Consider the following 20657-nt stretch of genomic DNA (forward strand, 5'->3'; position numbering starts at 1 on the left):
GCTGCCCAGGGCGCAAGTATAGCTTGGTCTGGCACTGGTCCCCACTGAGGACTATTTCCACACCCGACTATAACTTTTAAACCTCCAAATTAAAAAAAAGGAGGAATGTGCTCCATTTTGTCAGACTTGTGAGCATCTGAAAATAGATTATTAGGGGGAAGTGTTTTGTCATTTTAACCCAGGGGTCTCCAACCTTTTTAACCACAAGATCACTTTTTCAATTTAAGTGCAATGTAAGATCTACCTCAAACCCAAATACCCTTGCCTGGCTTCCTTTCCTGCTGCTCTGCCATCTGTTGCCCTTTCTCCCTGAATCTCATTCACTTTTCACCAGGCTCACATAGGGGGACAGGCTCTAGTCTTGGGTGTATGGAAAATGCCCTATCCCCTTAGTCACTCCAGGGTCCTCTCCCCAGCCTTCCTGGTGCAGGAGCCTGGTCCATCCCTAGGGCAGCCTGTGGTGACTGTCCAGCTGCTACCAGGACTTGAACTCACCATCCTGAGCTTTCCAGGTGAATGCCCTAGGCCACTCTGGAGCCCACCTGATCTCCCTCCCTTTGGTGGGTCCTGTATTGGCTGTTTGGTCACTCCCAGGGTGGGCAGGGCTACTGGTGGTGGGGGGAGTGGAGACTCCAACCCACAACCCTGCTCTCCTCAGACAAGTGCTGTAGTTTCTAGTCCACTCAAGAACCCACCCCACTGCTGTACCTTCAGATGGTCCCTTGTCCTGTGTCGGGTGGGGGAGCTTAGGGTGGATTGGACTTGAGCCCACCACCCTGTGTTCCCCAGGCAAATCCCCTATTCCCTAAGCCACTCCAGGGTGCACCCTTCTTCCGCCCTCCCCTTCAGCAGGTCCATTATCCTGCCTTCCAAATACAGGCACCAGGTCCATCCCCAGGGTAGCTAGCTGGTGTTGGCAGCCCAGCCATTGCCCGAGTGGTTGGAGGGGGGCGAGATTGAGCCCACCACCCTGTGCTCCAGAGGCTGATGCCTATCCCCAAGTTCACTGGAGATCCCACTCCAACTCCCTACCATCAAGCCCACACCCTCCACCCACCCCGGGAGTGACCAGACACAAGATAAGGGACCTTCTGAAGGAAATAAGGTAGGGTGGGCTCTGGAGTGGACTATGGACTAGGGCAGTTGCTTGAGAAAGACAGAGTGGTGGGTTCAAGTCCTGCTAACCCTGGAAGCAGCTGGACAGCTGCCCTTGGGATGGAGCAGTAGAGCCACGGCAGCCCCACTCCTGCCCCTGCTCCACCCCCAAAAGCAGCTAGCATGTACAGCAATGGCTCCATGTGCATCCCCATAGCCTCCTCTGACTACACTTCTCCAGTATCGATCAATGGGAGCTGCAGAAGTGGTGCGTGCAGGCAAGGACACCCTGGGGAGAACCCCTGCTCTGACTTTCTCAGGGGCTGCAGGGACATGCCAGCCCCCTCTAGGAACACAACTAACCACAGGGTTCATTACTCCAGACATGACAGGTTAGGCATTTTAGAACTCAAAGATTAAATTTAAGCATAAGAAAGAAATGGAAGTTATGAAATGCACAGTCCAGTCAAAAACAAAAAAGAATCCACTTTGCAAGCAGTGAAAGTAGTAACAACCCCCCATGTACGCATTGGGTCAGGAGATGAGCGAGAAGGAGAGTGTGTGTTTGTGAGAATGATAGAAGCACAAACAGTGTGTGTGACAGAGATTTGCATTGCCAAGCTCCCTCCATCCCCTTCTCTCTGTGTGGAGACAGGGTACAGAAGTGTGCGGGGAGGGATACCCTGACATCAGCACCCCACTTCTCCCTCCCACACTCTGCACAGCAAACAGGAGGCTTCCAAGGAGCAGCTCCAAGGCAGAGGACAGGAGCAGCAGGACAGTGGGTGGAGGGGCAACTGAAGTGCCAGCACTTGATAGCTTCCTGGCCAAACCAGTCAGGATCATCTGTCAGAGGCTCCAAGATCTACTGGTAGATCCCAATCTACTGGCTGGTGACCATGGTTTTTACCCCACCATAACGTTTACTCTTCAACCAGAGATCTGGAAGTACTTTAGACTGCTGGAAAGGGACCCTTCAACTCCTGGTTTCCGGACATGTGCTCTAAGTACTTGACACTTCCTTAAATTTTCAAAAAAGTGCCCTATTACCATTCTTGGCTCAGACACCAAGCGGGTCAGGTGAGCGTGAAAGTCTTCACTGCAGTCTTCACTGCACACTGTTATTGTTAGTGAGCTAGCTTGAGCCCCCTAGCAGGGGACCCGTCTGCCTGAGCCGGGAGGCAGGCTGCCAGCTGCAGAGGAGACATACCCAATATGGCTTACTAGAAGATTTATCCAGCCTTGCTCTGGTCCTTAACTCAAATAAGTTTTGTTTTTCTTCATTTAAATCATTGTGCTGGAGTGGGGCTGGGGATGAGGGGTTCAATATGCCACTGCCCCAGCCCTCTCTCACCACAGCAGCTTGGGACCAGGTGAGAAGTGTCTGTCCATGGCTCTTCAATGGGCACAGCCAGGGGAGGGATGCATGTCCCCCAGCTGGGGGGCAGACAGACACACAGGCAAACTCTTTGAAATATATAGTATATTGCTGTCCTTTTCTCCACTCCTGCCTCCACTGGACCAATGAGGTTGCAGCTGTCCCAGTCCCCATCTCTGGCCCCCTGCTGCTTTCCTGTCATCATTCTACACTATACCTGTCCCTCCTCTCAGACCCCTCCCTTTCCATTTTATGAGAAACAATCAAATTCCACACACATCCCATTATCCTGGCACAACCAAACCCTGACCTTGCCTTAAGTTATGATAAGAGGAAGCTGCATGCCACGTGTTGGTCCTAGCTCTTACTGTTTAGGCATTCTAGACAAATGAACTCTCAGACAGATGGACAGACAGATGGGCATTTCTAAAATATACAGTAAAAAGAGGTAGTTTCAAAACAATGGAGCTAAGAAAGGGAAAGAAGAATAAATGAAAGCAAGGGGGAAAGTAAATATATACAATTAAATGCTGAATGTCAAATTATTACACAAGCAATTTCTCCTACATCCTCTTTTGGACTATGTCAGCTTGCGTCGAGTTCCAGGAGAGAACATCTTCCCACTTCTACACTCCACACTAGTGCCCAATTCAAGAAGACATTTAACCATGTGTCCAAGTTGAAGCATTTGAGTAGGTCTGTTGATTTTTCAATAGGACGGCATTCCCAATATAATCACAATTATTCACTTCAAGCTCTACAAAATTCCTTATTTTCATTGCAGCATCTGGTACAGAGCCAAAGAATTTACCCTTCCTAGTCCTTTAACTACTGGCAACAGTTTAATAAAGATTAATAAAGTACATTCATTTTCCCAAGCACTTACCTTACATATATCTTCAGGATATGCTTTGTATTACTGTAATAGTAAGTAACCTTTATTATTTTTATTGCAGAAAAGGGGGAATTTCTTGCTCTAGATCTTGGGGGCTCCAGGTTTCGAGTCTTGAAAGTGAATGTGTCTGAAGATGGGAAGCAGACAGTTCAAATGGAGAGCCAGTTCTACCCAACTCCCAAAGAGATCACACATGGGAATGGAACAGAAGTATGTGGCACACTTTCCTCTGTGGAATAGCTGTCTGTGTGGAATGTAATGAAGCTCTTGACCTGTCCTGTTTTCTCTTTCGTACAGCTATTTGAGTACGTCGTTGACTGTCTGGCGGATTTCATGGAGACTAAAAACATAAAACATAAGAAATTCCCTCTTGGCTTTACATTTTCTTTTCCTTGCATACAGACTAAATTAGAAGAGGTAAGATTAACAAAAAAATTATTGGTAGCTACACTGTAGCAGCAGCAGAATACAGAGAATATTTGAAAGGATTGTTAACACGTGGCAGTGTAGGGAAAGATAACCTTTGCTTGCTTTACTGAGGAAGTAAAATATTCAATCTCCATAGTTCAATCAAGTTTTATATCTCCCTTTATGCTTTGCATAGTGTTATAAACCTACAAGAGAAAGTGGAGAGAATCACACTTACATGCCGAAGTCCATCTCAAAGATTAGTTATATTTCAGTGCAACTGGAGCTGTAAGCTAAAGCTCTTCCTTTATGTGTCAATACAAGATATAAGTAAGCTACTCAGCTGATAGAAAACACTGTGTGGATTTCAAAAGACATTGCATTTCTGTGCTCTAAAGCAGGTTTATATTTTAATGCCTATTGTTTGGTATATTTAGAATAGATTTGAAATACAGGGGTTGAAATAATCAGATAGCATTGGTGGGTAGGAGCAGAAGCTGCAATGACTGCCATTATTTGATTGCCTGTTTTTTTGCCACCTCTCTTACATTAATAAAAGTTAGTATATTAAGCCCAGACACTGCAAAGGCTATGCACGTGCCTCACTTGAAGTATGTGAGTAGGCCCACTAAAGTCCATAGGATTATCCATGCTTAAAGCAAAGCATGTGCCTAACTGTTATCAAGATCAGAGGCTTATTTTGGACCACTTCTATAGGTTTTGGGTGACGGTTATCCATGACAAGGCTGAAACTTTCTGCTTGCGTGAAATGACTTTTCCTCCAAACCTCAGTGCTATTGATCACCAATGTGTGATTTCACTACTTCTGCTCAACTTCTTACACATGAAATAGTGGCTGTGAAATTCTCCAAAAGCCATAGATAAAATGTACTCTGTATTTCTTAATGCAAAACCTTATTTTTAAATGTATAATGTAGATTGAATATTTTTAAAGGGTGTGCTGCATTCCTGGACAAAAAACTTTAAGGTACGAGGAGTGCAGGAGACAGATGTGGTCACCTCTCTGCGCCATGCCCTGAAGAAGCATAAGGCAAGTTTGATAGTGAAGAAATCTGAATAATAACTAGAGTAAAATCATTTCCTCATATAGAAATACCCTGTTTGATAATTAAGGATAGTGTATATATTTTACAGTCTTAAAGGATAGTTTTTAATTGTACTTGACTTTGCTGTACTTGAAATAAAATTTACTAACTATGGGATAGAATCATAGAACACTAGAACTGGAAGGGACCTCAAGAGGTCATCAAGCCCAATCCCCTGCCCTCACAGCAGGACCAAGCACTATCTACATCATCCCTGACAGATGTCTATCCAACCTGCTCTTAAATATCTCCAGTGATAGAGATTCTACAACAATCTAGGCAATTTATTCCAGTGTTTAACCACCCTGACAGTTAGGAAGTTTTTCCTAATGTCCAACGTAAACCTCCCTTGCTGCAATTTAAGCCCATTGCTTCTTGTCCTACCATCAAAGGCCAAAGAGAACAATTTCCCCCCCTTATCTTTGTTAACACCCTTTTAGATACTTGAAAATCACTATCATGCCCCCTCACAATCTTCTCTTTTCTAAACTGAAGTCCAGTTCTTTCAGTCTTCCCTCATAGGTCATGTTTTCTGAACCTTTAATCATTTTTGTTGCTCTGCTTCGGACCTTCTCCAATTTCTCCTCATCTTTCTTGAAATGTGGTGCCCAGAACTGGACACAATATTCCAACTGAGGCCTAATCAGTGCAAAGTAGAGCAGAAGAATGACTTCTTGTGTCTTGCTCATTAACACTCTTGTTAATGCATCCCAGAATCATGTTTGCTTTTTTTGTAACAGTGTTGCGCTGGTTAACTCTTGTCTTTGTGACCCACTATGACCCCTAAATCCCTTCCCATTCTGTAAGTGTGAAATTTATTGTTCCTTCCTAAGTGGAGTACTTTTCATTTCTCCTTCTTTAACTTCATCCTATTTACCTCAGACCGTTTCTCCAGTTTGTTCAGATCATTTTGAATTATGATCTTATTCGCCAAAGCACTTGCAACTCTTCTCAGCTTGGTATCATCTGCAAATAAGTGTATTTTCAGCACCAATATCTACTTTGTTGAGGAAGATATTGAACAGGACTGGTCCCAAAAACGGAACCCTGTGGAACCCCATTTGTTATGCCCTTCCAGAATGACTTGAACCATTAATAACTATTATCTGAGAATGGTTATCCAGTCAGTTATGCACCCACCTTATAGTAGCCCCATCTAGGTTACATATCTTTAGTTTATTGATAAGAAGGTCATATGAGACTATATCAAATGCTTTACTAAAGTCTAGGTATACCCTGTCCACTACTTTCCCCTTATTCACAAGACTGTTATCCTGTCAAAGAAAGCTATCAGATTGGTTTGACATTATTTGTTCATTCTGGCTGTTGCCTACCACCTTATTATTTTCCAGATGTTTGCAGATAAATTACTTAATTACTTGCTCCATTATCTTTCCTGGAACAGAAGTTAAGCTGACTGGTCTGTACAGTAAGCTTCCGATAATCTGGCACCTTTAGGACCCAGGGGGTGCCGGATTATCAAATATGCCAGACTATCAGAAGGGGGGGCTATGAGGGGTCTAGGGTAGTGTGGGGAGGATGCTACCCCAGACCCCTCATAGCTCCCCCTTCTGATAGTCCGGCTCTGCCCCAGGCATCCCCCATTCAGCCGCTGCTGGTCAGTTTCAGCAGCAGCTGAATCAGGACGCCTGGGGCAGAGCAGCTGGGGGGTTGCCGGGTTGGTCCGGGAGCGCCACCCCTTGGCACTGCGAGATCAACCCGGCAGCACCCCAGTTGCTCTTGGGGATGCCTGGGGCAGAGCAGCTGGGGTGCTGCTGGGTTGGTCCCAGCTGCTCTGCCCCAGGCGTCCCCAAGTCAGCTGCTGCTGAAACTGACCAGCGGCTGACTCGGGCTTCCCGGAGTCAGCCGCTGGTCAGTTTCAGCAGCGGCTGAATCGGGGACAGCTGGGGTGCTGGCGGGTTGGTCCTGCAGCGCCAAGGGGCAGCGCTACGGGACCTACCGGCAGCACTCCAGCTGCTCTGCCCCAGCTTCTCCGATTCAGCCGCTGGTCAGTTTCAGCAGCGGCTGAATCGGGGAAGCCAGGGGCAGAGCAGCTCCAATGGTCCGGCTGCCCGGAGCACTTCCAGGTTCCTGATGGTGCCAGACCATCAGGAGTGCTGGACCATCAGATGCCGGACCAATAGAGTTTTACTGTAGTTTCCTTGCTTGTTCATATTTCCCTTTTTATAGATGGGCACCATATTTGCCCTTTTCCAATTTTCTGGAATCTCTCCCAACTTTCATGATTTTTCAAAGATGATAGTTAATGGCTCAGATACCTGCTCTATTAGCTCCTTGAATATTCTAGGACAGATTTCATAAAGCCCTAGAAGGCATCTAACTTCTCCAAGTAATTTTTAACTTATTTTCCTATTTTAACTTCTAAGCATCCCTCATTTCCACTAGCATTCATTATGTTGGGTATCCAGTCACTATCAATCTTGTTGGTGAAAACCGAAACAAAGAAGTCATTAAACACGTCTACCATTTCCAAGTTTTCTGTTTATTGTTTTTCCCTCTTTACTGAGCAATGGGCCTCCCCTGTCTTCCTCTTGCTTCTAATATATTTGTAGAATGCTTTTTTTACACTTTATGTCTTTAGCTAGATTGAGCTCGTTTTGTGCCTTCATCTTTCTAATCTTGCCCTTGCTTAGTTGTGGTATTTGCTTATATTCATCCTTTGTAATTTGACCTAGTTTTCACTTTTTATATGACTCTTTTTTTTATTTTTAGATCATATAAAATCTCCTGGTTAAGGCAAAGTGGTCTCTTGCCATATTTTCTATCTTTCCTATGCAGTGGAATAGTTTGCTTTTGGGTCCTTAATAATGTCCCTTTTGAAAAACTGCCAACTCTCTTCAGTTGACTTATTACATTTTAAGTTTAGTAATGAAACATAATTAAAATATAAATGTTAGCGTTCTCCTTGTGTGTATGCCATGGCACTTGAAAAAGCTAATTTCCTTTATACCGTCTCTGTCCTGTAACATTTAAAAAATATGAAATTTTTCCTGTGTATTGACCTCCTTCTAGCATATCCTACATTTCACTGTTTTTCACATGGCTAAAAACACAAACAAACAAAAAAATCTCCTATCACCAATAGCTCTGCTTTTCATTTGTTATCTTTGTATTAATCTCGCTGACATCAGCAGGAACCTGTGCAGCTGCGACATGAATATATGTTCCTGAACGCTTGAGTCTGAAGCACTCATTTAGCTTGGATAGCTCTGTTTCCCCCCAAATTCCCTTTGGCATCAGTGGGGCTATATAAGAAAAAAGGTACTACTTCACAAGAGTAAAAGCACCTGAATCTTGCTCTGAGTGACATGCGAGGTGATCTTTGGTACCATCACATCAAAATTGGAGCTTTAGTTTTTCTTTCATTTCTTGGCTAAGGACTGGTGGATTGGAGGAAGTGGAAAAACAACCAAAGATTTATGCATGTACTTAAATCCATCCTTATTAAATTGGACCTCTAAAAATTAGTCAGTGTTGTGCCTAAACACTGTTACTTAACTATACAGATGGCTGTAAATGTTTTTCTATTCACTAGAGGTCTTTATTCTCTTAGGATGTTGATGTAGATGTTTTGGCACTGGTAAATGATACAGTGGGAACAATGATGACCTGTGGATATGATGATCAGCGTTGTGAAGTTGGTGTCATAATAGGTAATTTTATTTTATTAAATCAGGGTTGCAAAAAAAGACTTATAATTTTAGCAAATCTGGGGAATGGATGCATGTTCACCTTCACATTTCTAAAATCAACTATTTGAAAATGAAAAACCTAAAATGCTGGATTTTCAAGCACTAGTTTCTTACTTCGGAATACAAAATAGAATGTAAACCTTTAAGTGACAGTATCAGCATATTCAAAAACTTGCAAATGCAAAAAGAATGGCTTGTTAAGAGTGTCTTGAAAAAATTTAATTTCAAATCAATAAAATAAGTGTTGTCATCTTATATACAAGATCTATATTTTAAAAAGAAGTTATTTATTTTGTTTTATTTTACAGGGACCTTTTACAAATTATCATTTACTGAATGCTTCTGCTTATTCTTACACAGATGCCTATCTGTCTGTCTTTTTCCTTCCTTGTGTTTCTTCTAGTGACTTCTACTGCTTAACCTTTGGGACAAGTCACTATATCCTAAAATTTTACCTCTTTATCTATATATTTAGTTCTATTAAGCAAAAATAAGACAAGAAGATATTGGCAAATCCTGAGACATTGGAGAGTTCTTGGGGATGGGTTCACAGTAAATAGCTCTTTTTGTCTGTCTGCAAAACCTGTTTCAGTACAGTTTGTATTTCAAGCCTTTTGATGACTGCAATAATCTTGCTTAAAAGTGACATTGATTATAGTTCCTACTGTAAGGAAGTGAGAGGGCCATAATGGTAAAAGAATTTTCATCTTGTTCATATACAGATTTTTCATTAAAAAAAAGGATATTATAACTGTACTAACAGGAGATTCTGACCAACAAAATAAATGTTTCTGCCAGTGATCTAAATGAGCCATTTTTTTTATCTTGAAGAAATCCTCCTCTTATCTCCTCTTACCTTTCCCAAAAAGAATGATGTATTTTTTCTCATAATGTGTGTTTCATATTATCTCAATTGTATTTTAAGTATAGTATATAAGGGAATATGAAATAGCAGAAATATTTTGAATGACTCAGCCCTTATACTCACTACATTTCATTCATTTGCTGTTTCCTTGATAGTTGATGATTATTTAACAGGTTTCAGATACAGCAGGTTTTTTTAAAACATAACTTGCAACTTAATGTAAGTACATTTTCTTAAAGAAAATGCTGAATCTAATTCTAAAATATATTTTCTATTAACTCTTCATTTGTAAATTTGTTTCTTTCTGATGTACTCAGGCACTGGCACAAATGCTTGCTACATGGAAGAAATGAGGCACATTGATCTGGTGGAAGGTGATGAGGGGAGGATGTGTATTAACACTGAGTGGGGAGCCTTTGGAGATGATGGGTCACTGGAGGATCTCAGGACTGAGTTTGACAGGGAGATTGACTTGGGATCTGACAATCCTGGGAAACAATTGTGAGTATTATTCCTCAGTCACTTACTAACATGAGTCTCCACAGTTGCGTGTTACCCAAAGCTTTCTGGGACCAGTTCAGTTGAGAGCCCCTTTCTTTCTGTAACCTACTGGTTGACGATGGGCTCTCTCACCTGGCAGTGCCACACTGATGCTGGGAGACTTCACTGGGTGGGGCACCCCAAACTATACAGTGTGACTTGAAAGCCACTGAACACCATTCTGAATCTTTTTTTTTTTTTTTTTTTTTGCAGCTCTCTTTCCTTTTGTATTTTAAAAATGGTTAACAACAGTCATTGAAACCACATTAAACACAATGCATCTCATTCCAGAGACTCTAACAAATAATACTGCATAAATGTCACTGTGATACAATAGCATCGATGGAAGGCTCCTGCTGGAGATTCTAGGTGATATCCTGGCCCCGTTGAAATCAATGGGAGTTTGCCATTGATGGCAATGGAGTCAGGATTTCACCATTCATTCCCACAGAGCCATTATGAGAAGGAGACATTATGACGAGACAGTAATTCTCTTGTCATTTTGTGATGAAGTAAAATGAGGAAATGAGGAAGATTTGTTGTCAGTATTTTCCTTTGTGGGAGTTCCTGTCACACGTTTAAAAGTCTCAGAGGGAGGTAAGTCTGTAAGGGTATGTCTAGACTACCTGGCTCTGTCGATGGAGACATGTAAAATAGTTTACTCGGCATAGTCAAAGAAGCATTTCATGAGGCATACCGGAGTGGTCGACAAAGGCTTCCCTTGTCAACTGCACTGCGTCTAGACTGCCGCGCTGTGCCAGATCAGCTGATCGTCGGCACAGCGCGGCAGCCATTTTTATTTTAATGAAGTGGGGATTATTTAAATCCCTGCTTCTTTGACTATGCTGAGTAAACTATTTTATATGGCTCTGTTGACGGAGCCAAGTAGTCCAGATGTACCCTATCTGAAAAACAGGGGTGCTGCATGGGGAACACAGGGCCCAAATGTCCGCTTGCGCTGCTTGCTCCCCTGTGGCGGCCCGGCTGAGCGGTGCAGAAGTCAGCCGAGCACCACGGCAGAAGGGGAAGAGGAGCAGGGTGGTGATGTACTTTGAAATGAAATGCATCGTTTGAAATGCAGCCTTTGAAATGAAATGCATCGTATTTAATGTGATTTCAATGACTTAACCATTTTTAAAATACAGAAGGTTGCTGATATCTCTTTTTATGTAGGCTTAATTACATTAAACCTTTTAAACATTGAGCCATTCTGGTGATCTGGAGACAGAATTAGATTACTTGGATACCTTGGTATTTTTATATATAAGAACATAAAACCAGCCAGACAGGGCCAGACCAATAGTTCATCTAGCCAAGAATCCTGTCTTCTGACAGTGGCCAGTGCCAAGTATATCAAAAGGCGACTGAATGAACAGAACAGGGCAGTTACTGAATGATATGTCCCTGTTGTCCAGTAAGAGCTTCTGGCAATAGGAGATTTAGGGATGCCACGAGCATGGTGTTGTGACTTTGAGTATCTTGGCTAACAGCTGTTGAGGGACCTACTTTTCATATCTAATTTGGTTTTGAACTTAGTTCTAGTTTTGACAACAAACTCCATGTGCTGACTGTGCAGTACTTCCTTGCGTTTGTTTTAAACCCGCTGCCTATTTATCAGCTGTCTCTTAGTTCTTGTGTTATGTGAAGGGGTAAATGGCACTTCCCTGTTCACTTTGTCCATACCATTCCTGATCTGATAGATCTTTACCATAAAATCTTTGGACTGGAAGGGACCATGAGCGGTCATCTAGTCCAGTCCCCTGCACTTATGGCAGAACTAAGTAATATCACATCCCCTCTTCTGCATTCTAAGATGAACAGTTCCAAACTTTTTAATCTCTCATTGTATGCAATGGAAATGTAAAAGAGTAGTTGATTAGTTGACTACCTGATAAGCCTAGGCTTATAGGGTAGTTGAGTCGACTACTCACATTCTACCTTCCTTGCTGCCTCTATATCAGCAGTGTGGGGATGGGCAGTCAGAAGCACAGCAGTTCAGGACTCAGCACGAGCCAGGACCACTCAGTCCTGGCTTGCGCCAGGTCCTGGACTTTCCCCCGCTGCCGGCTCTTACTACATTTAAAAAACAGATGTGCAGTGATCCTGGAGCCAGTGTGAGCTGGGACTGCTCAGTCCTGGATTGCGCCAGCTCCGGGAGCCACCTGTGCTGCGGCTCTGCATTTTAAATGCAGAGCTGCAGCGGTCCTGGAGCCAGTGTAAGCCAGGACTGCTCTGTCCCAGTCCTTGGCAGCTCTGAGAGCTACCCCCGCTGTGGCTCTGCAGAGCGCCTCCTCTTGCCAACTACGTGATTAACCACATACCTGCTCCTTAACAGCGTTGGCATGCAAGCTATTCCATATCCTTAATAATTTTCATTGCCCTTGTCTGTATTTTTTTACAATTCTAATGTATCTTTTTTTGAGGGAGTTTGGACAGACATACATTCAGTATTCAAGGTACATGAATTTGCATCATGGCATTATTATATTTTCCATTATCTATCCCTTTTCTAATGGATTCTAATGCTGTTAGCTTTTTTGACTTTTGCTGTAGTTTGAGCAGATGTTTTCAGAGAACTATTCATGATGATGCCAAGATATTTTTCTTGCATGTAACTATTGCTTGTATTCACTAATAGGTTTGAGAAGATGATTAGTGGACTGTATTTAGGAGAACTTGTAAGACTCGTTCTTCTAAAAATGGCAAAGAAAGGCCTGCTCTTCAATGGCAAGATATCAACCGCTCTGCGTACTAAGGGCAAAGTTGAGACAAAACATGTAGCTGCTATGGAAAAGTAAGAACTTTAAAAACACTGCTCAGTAATGACTTTTTTGCCTTTCTATAAGTGCAACTAATCTTCTCCCATTCCATTACAGGCAGTCCGGGTTACGTACAAGATAGGGACTGTAGGTTTGTTCTTAAGTTGAATTTGTATGTAAGTCGGAACTGGAACATATTGTAGGGGAAACTCTAGCCAAACATTTCTCCAGAGCTCAGTTTTATTCTCCCACCCCTAACTTCCCTCAGTCCTTTATTCTCAAGCTGAGGTGTCTGCTGAGAAAAGCCACTCCGCGTCTCCCTGGTCTTCTGGGGAGGGGGGCGCTAGCTTCGCGTCTCCCTGGTCTGCTGGGGGGAAGCAGCTAGTGTGGGGTTGCCTCACCCCGTTTGTAAGTAGGGATCCGATGTAGGTCGGATCCATGTAACCCGGGGACTGCCTGTATAATAAACAAATATTTAAAATTGATTGTTGTTATCGATTCTCTATTGATGATCAAATTTCTGCTCAGATCATTCCAGTGCTGGAATCACTGCAAAAATCTAACAGTCCAAACTAGTCCTTTAATTAGTAATAAAATAATACAGAGGCACATGCTGAAATATTTAAATGTATTCTATTTCTCGTATGTAACAAATAGAGCTGTGTAGATTCCAAGAACTGTTTTCAGTGTTTCAGAAGAGTGGAAGCCTTTATTTATGCTTACCTGTTGTTATGTTTGGATTTATAAGGTATAATAAAGAGCATCATGGATCTGCAGACAGCCCATGTAATTGATGACTATCTATAGTGTTTGAAAACTCTTGATTTTGTTGCTTTCATTTTAACCATGGGCCATATTCCAGCTATAAAACTGACGACAACTTCATGCACCTTTAAAATAGAGTATTTTGTCTTGAATATTAGCATGTAGTGCTCTAGTTCTATTTCTCAGAGTAGGCTAAAACATGAGAAAGCAGACGAGGGTGAAAGTGGTACAGAAAAGGAGCAGCCTGTTTGATGTTAAAACATAACTTGCCTTCTCCGTTTTTTTCAAGACTCAGATGAGCCTTGAGTAACTCAATGGGAATCTTTTCATTGACTTTCACTGGACATGTATCAGGCCTTTGGCCACTTTCCAATTTTATTTGGTTAGACAACCTGATTCATAGCAAGAAACCTTAAAAAGTGAAAAATAAGAAGGAGAAGCCATCAATCTGTAATCAGGCAGCTCACTGCAGACTGGAAACAAATAACCTGTGGACCACTAATAGTCTATGAAGCACAGTATGAGAACCAATGCTCTCAAGAAATTGCCTAATCTCTTGGTATCTAAATCTCCCTTGTTTTCTGTTGTGCCCAGATTTGACTGTTGTTTTAGATACAGGTTAATTAATGTGCCTTTCTTTGGGGTTAGACATAAGGAAGGTCTCAAAAACACTAAAGAGATACTGATGGAACTTGGCCTGACTCCTTCTGAAGAAGATTGCATTGCTGTACAGCATGTCTGCACCATTGTTTCATTTCGCTCAGCCAACCTCTGTGCTGCGTCCTTAGCAGCAATACTGACCCGTCTTAGAGAAAATAAAAAACTAACACGACTGAGAACTACTGTTGGGATGGATGGAACTCTGTATAAAACACACCCTCAGTAAGTAAGCTGCCTCACTTCTATATTATTTTGTCTGTGTTATTCAGCAAAGGTTATTCACATTAGCTCTGGAGAGGGGAAGGATGTTATGTACCATTCAGCTTTCTGAGAAAGTACTTGACCATGAAATTTATAGAAATGAAAGATTTTTTTATAAAACAAACAAATAACACCCCCCCAGGAAACAAACAACACAATATCATAAGAAAATGTATCGCACATGCAGTTTTCAAACTAATCTGCTATCCTAATTCATTACTCTATTTTGAACCTTTGATTTATTAGCTGTACGCCACTCCTTCTTAACTAGAGATGAGCCTGAGTTGAGAAGTTTGGATCCAGAATATAATCTTAAATAAGTTTACCCAAACTCTAGGGTGTTCAGAGTCAGCACATTATGGAAAGAGGGGCCAGATTCAAAGCTTGGATCTGAATCTATACCTACACTGCCACAAAACTGAGAAGGTGGCAAGTTGTGAGTGGTCTGGTTAAGGCCCATCATGTCACCCTCCCCAATAAGTCATATGGAGCCTCCTTTCACCCCAAGAACTACTTCCCACTTGTACATATCAATGTAGCAAAACTCAAAATGTAATTTGATTGTAGCCTATTTGTATGGATTTGATCATGAAGGATGGTGCCCATTCTTCCTTCTCCCCTCAGTAACAGAACTGAAGCAGCCAGATTACCATAAAACAGGCATCACCCACCCATTCCCCCTCCTAATTTCTGAGGTTGCATTTAGCTAATTTTGCTTTTGTATTTCTGAAGTTTTGTGTGTTCATTATAGATGTGTATGGTTTTGTACATGTATTTTACACACACAATATACGGCAATGATTTTTCTTCTAGATATCCTAAACGCTTGCATAAGGTTGTGAGAAGGCTGGTCCCAAACTGTGATGTCCGATTTCTTCTCTCTGAAAGCGGCAGTGGGAAGGGAGCAGCAATGGTAACTGCAGTTGCATGCAGATTGGTGTCCCAGCGCAAACAGATTGATGAAGTTCTAGCATCATTTCACCTTTCTGAGGAGAATCTTATAGAAGTGAAAAATAAAATGAAGGATGAACTGGAATATGGACTGAAGAAAGAAACACATGCGATTGCCACCGTGAAAATGTTGCCAACTTATGTTTGTGGAACACCAGATGGAACAGGTAGGGGTCTGTGCAAATCACACCAAAATGCAAGGTTACATAGTAGAGATGAAGCTTCAGGGGGTAGCCGAGTTACTCTGTTACAGACAAAAAACAACAAATGGTCTGGAGATGGTTAGACATTTTCCCCTGGAACGTTTTTCTGACAGAAATTGCCAATTCATTGGAATCAAAATGTCTCCTGAAATGCTCTTGACTCCTTGGCAGTCCAGTCTCCCAAGACTTTGAAAAACCTAGTTCTTTGACAGCCTTGAGTGCCCAGAGTCTTTGGTTTTGTGGAAGGCTGTCTTGTAGGCAGGTTTCCCAGGGATTCCAGGCTCTCCTAATGCTTTAGTAGCCTGGAAGCCCACAGAATCCTGGCTCCCAGGCACCTTGAACCACAGAGCTTCCCACCAGGCAGATTGCTGGGGCTCCTGGAAGAGTTGGAAACCTTTCTAAAAGTTTGAAACAAAATAAAGGTTTTTCCTAAACAAAGTTTTGGAATATTCATTCTACAGAAATGTTGATATTTTATTTTTCGTTATATTTTTTAACACCTCTTAAACTTGGGAATTTTCTGCAGGATGAAAATCCTAGTCCACTCTTAACCAGTATTTATAGTGTGTTGTAATGGCTTCCCTAAGCTTGCACTAAAAACAATATTTCTTTTTCTGATTCAGAAAAAGGAAAATTCCTTGCACTTGATCTTGGGGGAACAAACTTCAGAGTTCTGCTTGTAAAAATTAGAAGTGGGAGAAGAAAATCTGTGAGAATGTACAATAAAATCTTTGCCATTCCTTTGGAAATTATGCAAGGAACAGGAGAAGAGGTAACGTCCAAACCAATGTTTAATTATTTTTGTCATATAATCTTCCATTAAATGTGTGCTGGCTTTTACATACTGCCTCTGTTCTTCCAGCTCTTTGATCACATAGTCCAGTGCATAGCAGATTTTTTGGAATACATGGGAATTAAAGGTGCACGTCTCCCTTTGGGCTTCACGTTCTCTTTCCCCTGCAGGCAAGCTAGCATTGACAAGGTAAGGACTGCAACACAAACCGGTGTTGAATAGCTACAGTGGGTATCGACCATTTTGGTGGATTTTTTTTTAACTGTTCACTGTTCAGACATTTAATGCAAAAAACCCTTTTATATGCTGGATTTAACATGAAATGTAAGTAAATACGCAAACAAGGATTTACAAGGTTTTAAATAAGATTCAGGGCAGATCTCTAGACTTATGAATTGCCTCACATAAAACAGAGTATCACACCTCAAATAAGCTGAAATTTTGCAATGGAAATTTCTTAAAACTCATTAGGTTAATTATTTACAGTAAATACAATTCTTGTTATAGTTCAACTCACAAATGATGAAACAGGTGATTACCTGCAAGGAAGTAGGTGGGAAGGGAATGCATCCCAAAAAAGTAGAAAGAATACTTCAGCTATTGCTGCTACTTGGTTGATTGGTCCTGTCATAATCAGGAGTGCTGACCAGCACTTGGTAATTAAGGGGCTACTGAAGCACCTAGCAAGGTATCAGGTGGTCAGCCAATAACAATGCAGGTAGAAATTTCAATCTGGAAGAGAGGGGGTTTTCTCCCTCTTCTTTGTTTGAATTCAGAGCAGTCTCTCCCAGCTATTGAGGGAGATGGGAGACGCTTCTCTCTCCAAGAACTGATTTCTTAAAATGTGTAAGTAGGGAAAAGTTTAGCTAGTCCATCAGGGTTTATTGTTTTCCTTGTTTGGGGATTTGGAAATAATGTCTGAGCTTAAGTGTTTTTTTTTCTCTTTTGTAACTAAGTCTTCAGCCTAGGGGCTTTCCAAGTATCTATATCAGTGGTGGCTCTTTCCAGCTAGCCAATTTACTATGCTTGCAACTGTAGTTTTGTTTTGATAATAAAAGATTTTTTTTCTAATTAACCAATATTGGTGGATTGCTGTGTCCTTAGGACTAAGAGCCTAGTTACAAGGGCAGAGTCCATTGTTGTCTGTGGATTCCCTCTGTTTTTCCAACTCCAAGCAAAATGCAGGTTGTGGCAGGGGAGAGAGTTTTACCTTAGGGAGAGGATTTCCCAAGTGATCTCTTCCCTGATTTTCTTGGAATTACTTGGGTGGTGGCAGAGAGTCCCCCAAAATCTGGGTATTAGGATTTTGTGGGGGGAAGTTTTGTACAAGAGCCTGTAGAGGCAAGGTTTTGGAGTGCTCTTGAGGGCCCCCAACTTCTGCATTCATCATGCCAGAGTGGGGAACAAGTCCAAGGCTCTTGTGTCTGATGAGAGCAGGCTGGGTATTTAGATCAGGTTGAAGAGTAGCTTATTAGATAATGATGAAACTTCTGGACCTTTGTGATGATTATTCTGTTGTTGGGAAAACCACAAGACACTGGGGGAATCCTGAGGAATGCAATTATTATTTGACTACTAGTGGTTCATGAGGCTGTCTTCTTCTGATTTGTGTCTCTGTTGTTCTGGTAACAGGCTACACCTTGGTAATGTCTAGCATTTGGGGCATAACTTGACAAATGGAACCTTTATGTCAGCAAGCATGGTGCAAAATTTTAATAAACCATGGAGAAAAGCAGTTAACAGCAAACAAAGCAGAGTCATTTCCACACAGCAGCTGAGCTTCAAGCAGAGTGGAAGTTGGATTTTACATGGACCAAAACCATATTGCACAAAAAGACATTAAAAGAACATAAGTTTGCAAAAGTCCAGCACTCAAATGTTAGGAAATGCCAGAATTAAGGTTACCTGTGCAACCTTAATTCAGTCCTCTGCACAATAGATAGTAATTAATGTCATCCTTTCATACTATTTTTTCTGCAGAGCCTTGCCCCATTCAGTGCACAGGATTCACTGCCAACTACATTTGTAATTTTTGTTGCTGTTACAGGGAACACTTGTGGAGTGGACAAAAGGTTTCAAGGCAACAGAGTGTGAAGGAGAAGATGTTGTTGATATGCTAAGAGAGGCCATTAAACGCAGAAATGTAAGGAATTCTGTTCCTATCTATTTGGTTTGTTAAATTAGCTGCACCCCTTTCTAAACAATGTGATTTCCATTGCAGGAGTTTGACTTGGATATTGTAGCCGTGGTAAATGACACTGTTGGGACAATGATGACATGTGGCTATGAAGATCCAAATTGTGAAATTGGCCTTATTGCAGGTAAAATATTAGTCAAATTACTTGTTTAAAATGAAAGCAAAATATTTAAATGATTGACTGATTTGTGACCTAAAAAAATCATACAACTGAGACAGACAAAGTAAATAGTTCACTTCATAAGAATTATTAATGTCTGGAGAATTCATAAGCTTCAGAGAGGTAGCCGAGTTAGTCTGTAACTGGAAAAACTTTAAAAACAACAAATAGTCTAGTCTAGCAGCACCTTAAAGTCATCTACTTAAAACATGTAGATGGTATCATGAGCTTTTGTGGGCACAGCCCACCTCTTCAGATGACAGGAATATTAAAAGTCCAGATCCAAGAATAAATAAGGGAAGGTGAGGTTGGGGGAGGGAGAAAAAATGGGTGGAGGGAAGGAAAAAAAGAGAGAAAATAGTGAATTAGATTGTTCAAGTTACAAGAGGCTGATAAAAACAATTTGCATCTCTATAAGTACCCATTGATTATTTGTTTGGTAAAGACATTAGGATGTGGAAGGTAGTGTGCAAGCCAGACAATATCTTTATTCATTCCTCTCTGATAGGAATCAAACTTATAAATTAAATTAATTTCCAACCCTTCCCTGTGTATTTGGCTTGTGGAATTGGCCTGAAACAACACGGTGACTTTGAGATCCATTAATGAGTGCCTGGGCAGGTTAAAGTGTTCTCCAACAAGTTTCTGTGTGTTGCCTTTTCGGATATCTGATTTGTGTCCATTAATTCTTTTCCGTAGAGACTGTCCAATTTGCCCAATATACATGGCAGAGGGGCATTGTTGGCATTTGATGGCATAGATTACTTTTGTGGATGTACAGTTAAATGAGCCCCTGATGTTGTGGCTGATATGGTTGGGTCCAGTGATGAAATTGCTTGTGTAGATGTGTGTGCAGAGTTGGCACTGGGGCTGATTGCAGGGGTAGGTTCCTGGATGATCACGATGGAGGTGGGTTGCATGGTTACTGGAAATAATTTGTTTGAAGTTAGGGGGTTGTCTGCAGGCGAAGATTGGTCTTCCCCTCAAGGCTTGTGAGAGTGAGGGGTCATTTACCAGGATGGATTGTAGATAATGCCTTGGAGGGGTTTAAGTTGTGGGCTGTAGGTGATGACAAGTGGAATTCTGGTGTTTTCTCTTCTTGGCCTGTCTTGAAGTAGCTGATGTCTGGGTACTCTTGTAGCTCTGTCGATCTGTTTTTTCACTTCTCCGGGTGGATATTTCAGTTATAAGAATGCTCTAGATAGAGCCTATAGGTATCTGTCTCTGTCTGTGGGATTGGAGCAAATCTGGTTGTATCTTAGGGCTTGGCTGTAAACAATAGATTGAGAAATGTGTCTGGGATGGAAGCTAGAGGCATGAAGGTAAGTGTAGAAGTGGGTAAGTTTCCGATAGAAGGTGGGGGAAATGTGTCCATTATATAATTGTAAGTAGTGTCAAGCAAGTGGATCTCTTGTGTGGACTGATCCAGGCTGAGAATTCATGCCAGCTTGATAGCTCAGTGCTAATGGTCTGCACCAGGCTGTAGGAGAATGGCATTCATTAATTTTCAGTTGCTGGGTTGACAGCGTGTTATGTTTCACAGCATAAAAACAGATAGATGGGATTTCACAAGGTGGATGGATTAAAGAGGTTCCAGTGTATAACGGAGAACTCCTTGGTGACTGTAGCTAGTATTGTAGGAAGGAAGAGTATTCGTTTTTAATTTGTAATGAAAAGAGGTGCCGTGGCTCAAGCACTTAGGGGCTAGGGCTCCAACTGGCTTTCTTTCATAACTGATGTTGCAAGCCCAGAGATGCCAGGGCTCAGCCCTGGAAAGCCCTGTCACAAATTAAGCGTGAAAGATGATGCTTTGCCCACTCACACATTTTCGATTCAGCTGTTATGTTCTCTTTGAGAAGTGTTTACATGCGGAGATGAGCTATGAATCCGGTCTGTCCTCCAAGCAAA

General features: G+C 41.9%; 1 protein-coding gene across 3 annotated transcripts in view; it reads left to right on the plus strand.

The window, feature by feature from the left end:
* LOC102451581 (hexokinase HKDC1) overlaps positions 1-20657 on the plus strand; it is a 52568-nt gene that overhangs the window by 14703 nt on the left and 17208 nt on the right. For 2 of the 3 annotated variants that reach the window (XM_075934937.1, XM_075934938.1), the window contains exons 3-14: positions 3430-3578; positions 3666-3785; positions 4732-4827; positions 8457-8556; positions 9778-9961; positions 12639-12794; positions 14173-14406; positions 15259-15563; positions 16223-16371; positions 16462-16581; positions 18440-18535; positions 18614-18713. In XM_075934937.1, coding sequence (XP_075791052.1) covers positions 3430-3578; positions 3666-3785; positions 4732-4827; positions 8457-8556; positions 9778-9961; positions 12639-12794; positions 14173-14406; positions 15259-15563; positions 16223-16371; positions 16462-16581; positions 18440-18535; positions 18614-18713 — 1809 coding nt within the window. Of the gene's footprint in view, positions 1-3429; positions 3579-3665; positions 3786-4731; positions 4828-8456; positions 8557-9777; positions 9962-12638; positions 12795-14172; positions 14407-15258; positions 15564-16222; positions 16372-16461; positions 16582-17197; positions 17239-18439; positions 18536-18613; positions 18714-20657 lie in introns of those variants that run through there. The other variant, XM_075934939.1, reaches the window with a different exon arrangement.

Source organism: Pelodiscus sinensis, chromosome 8, assembly GCF_049634645.1.
Source record: "Pelodiscus sinensis isolate JC-2024 chromosome 8, ASM4963464v1, whole genome shotgun sequence".
Classification (NCBI taxonomy): Eukaryota; Metazoa; Chordata; order Testudines; family Trionychidae; genus Pelodiscus; species Pelodiscus sinensis.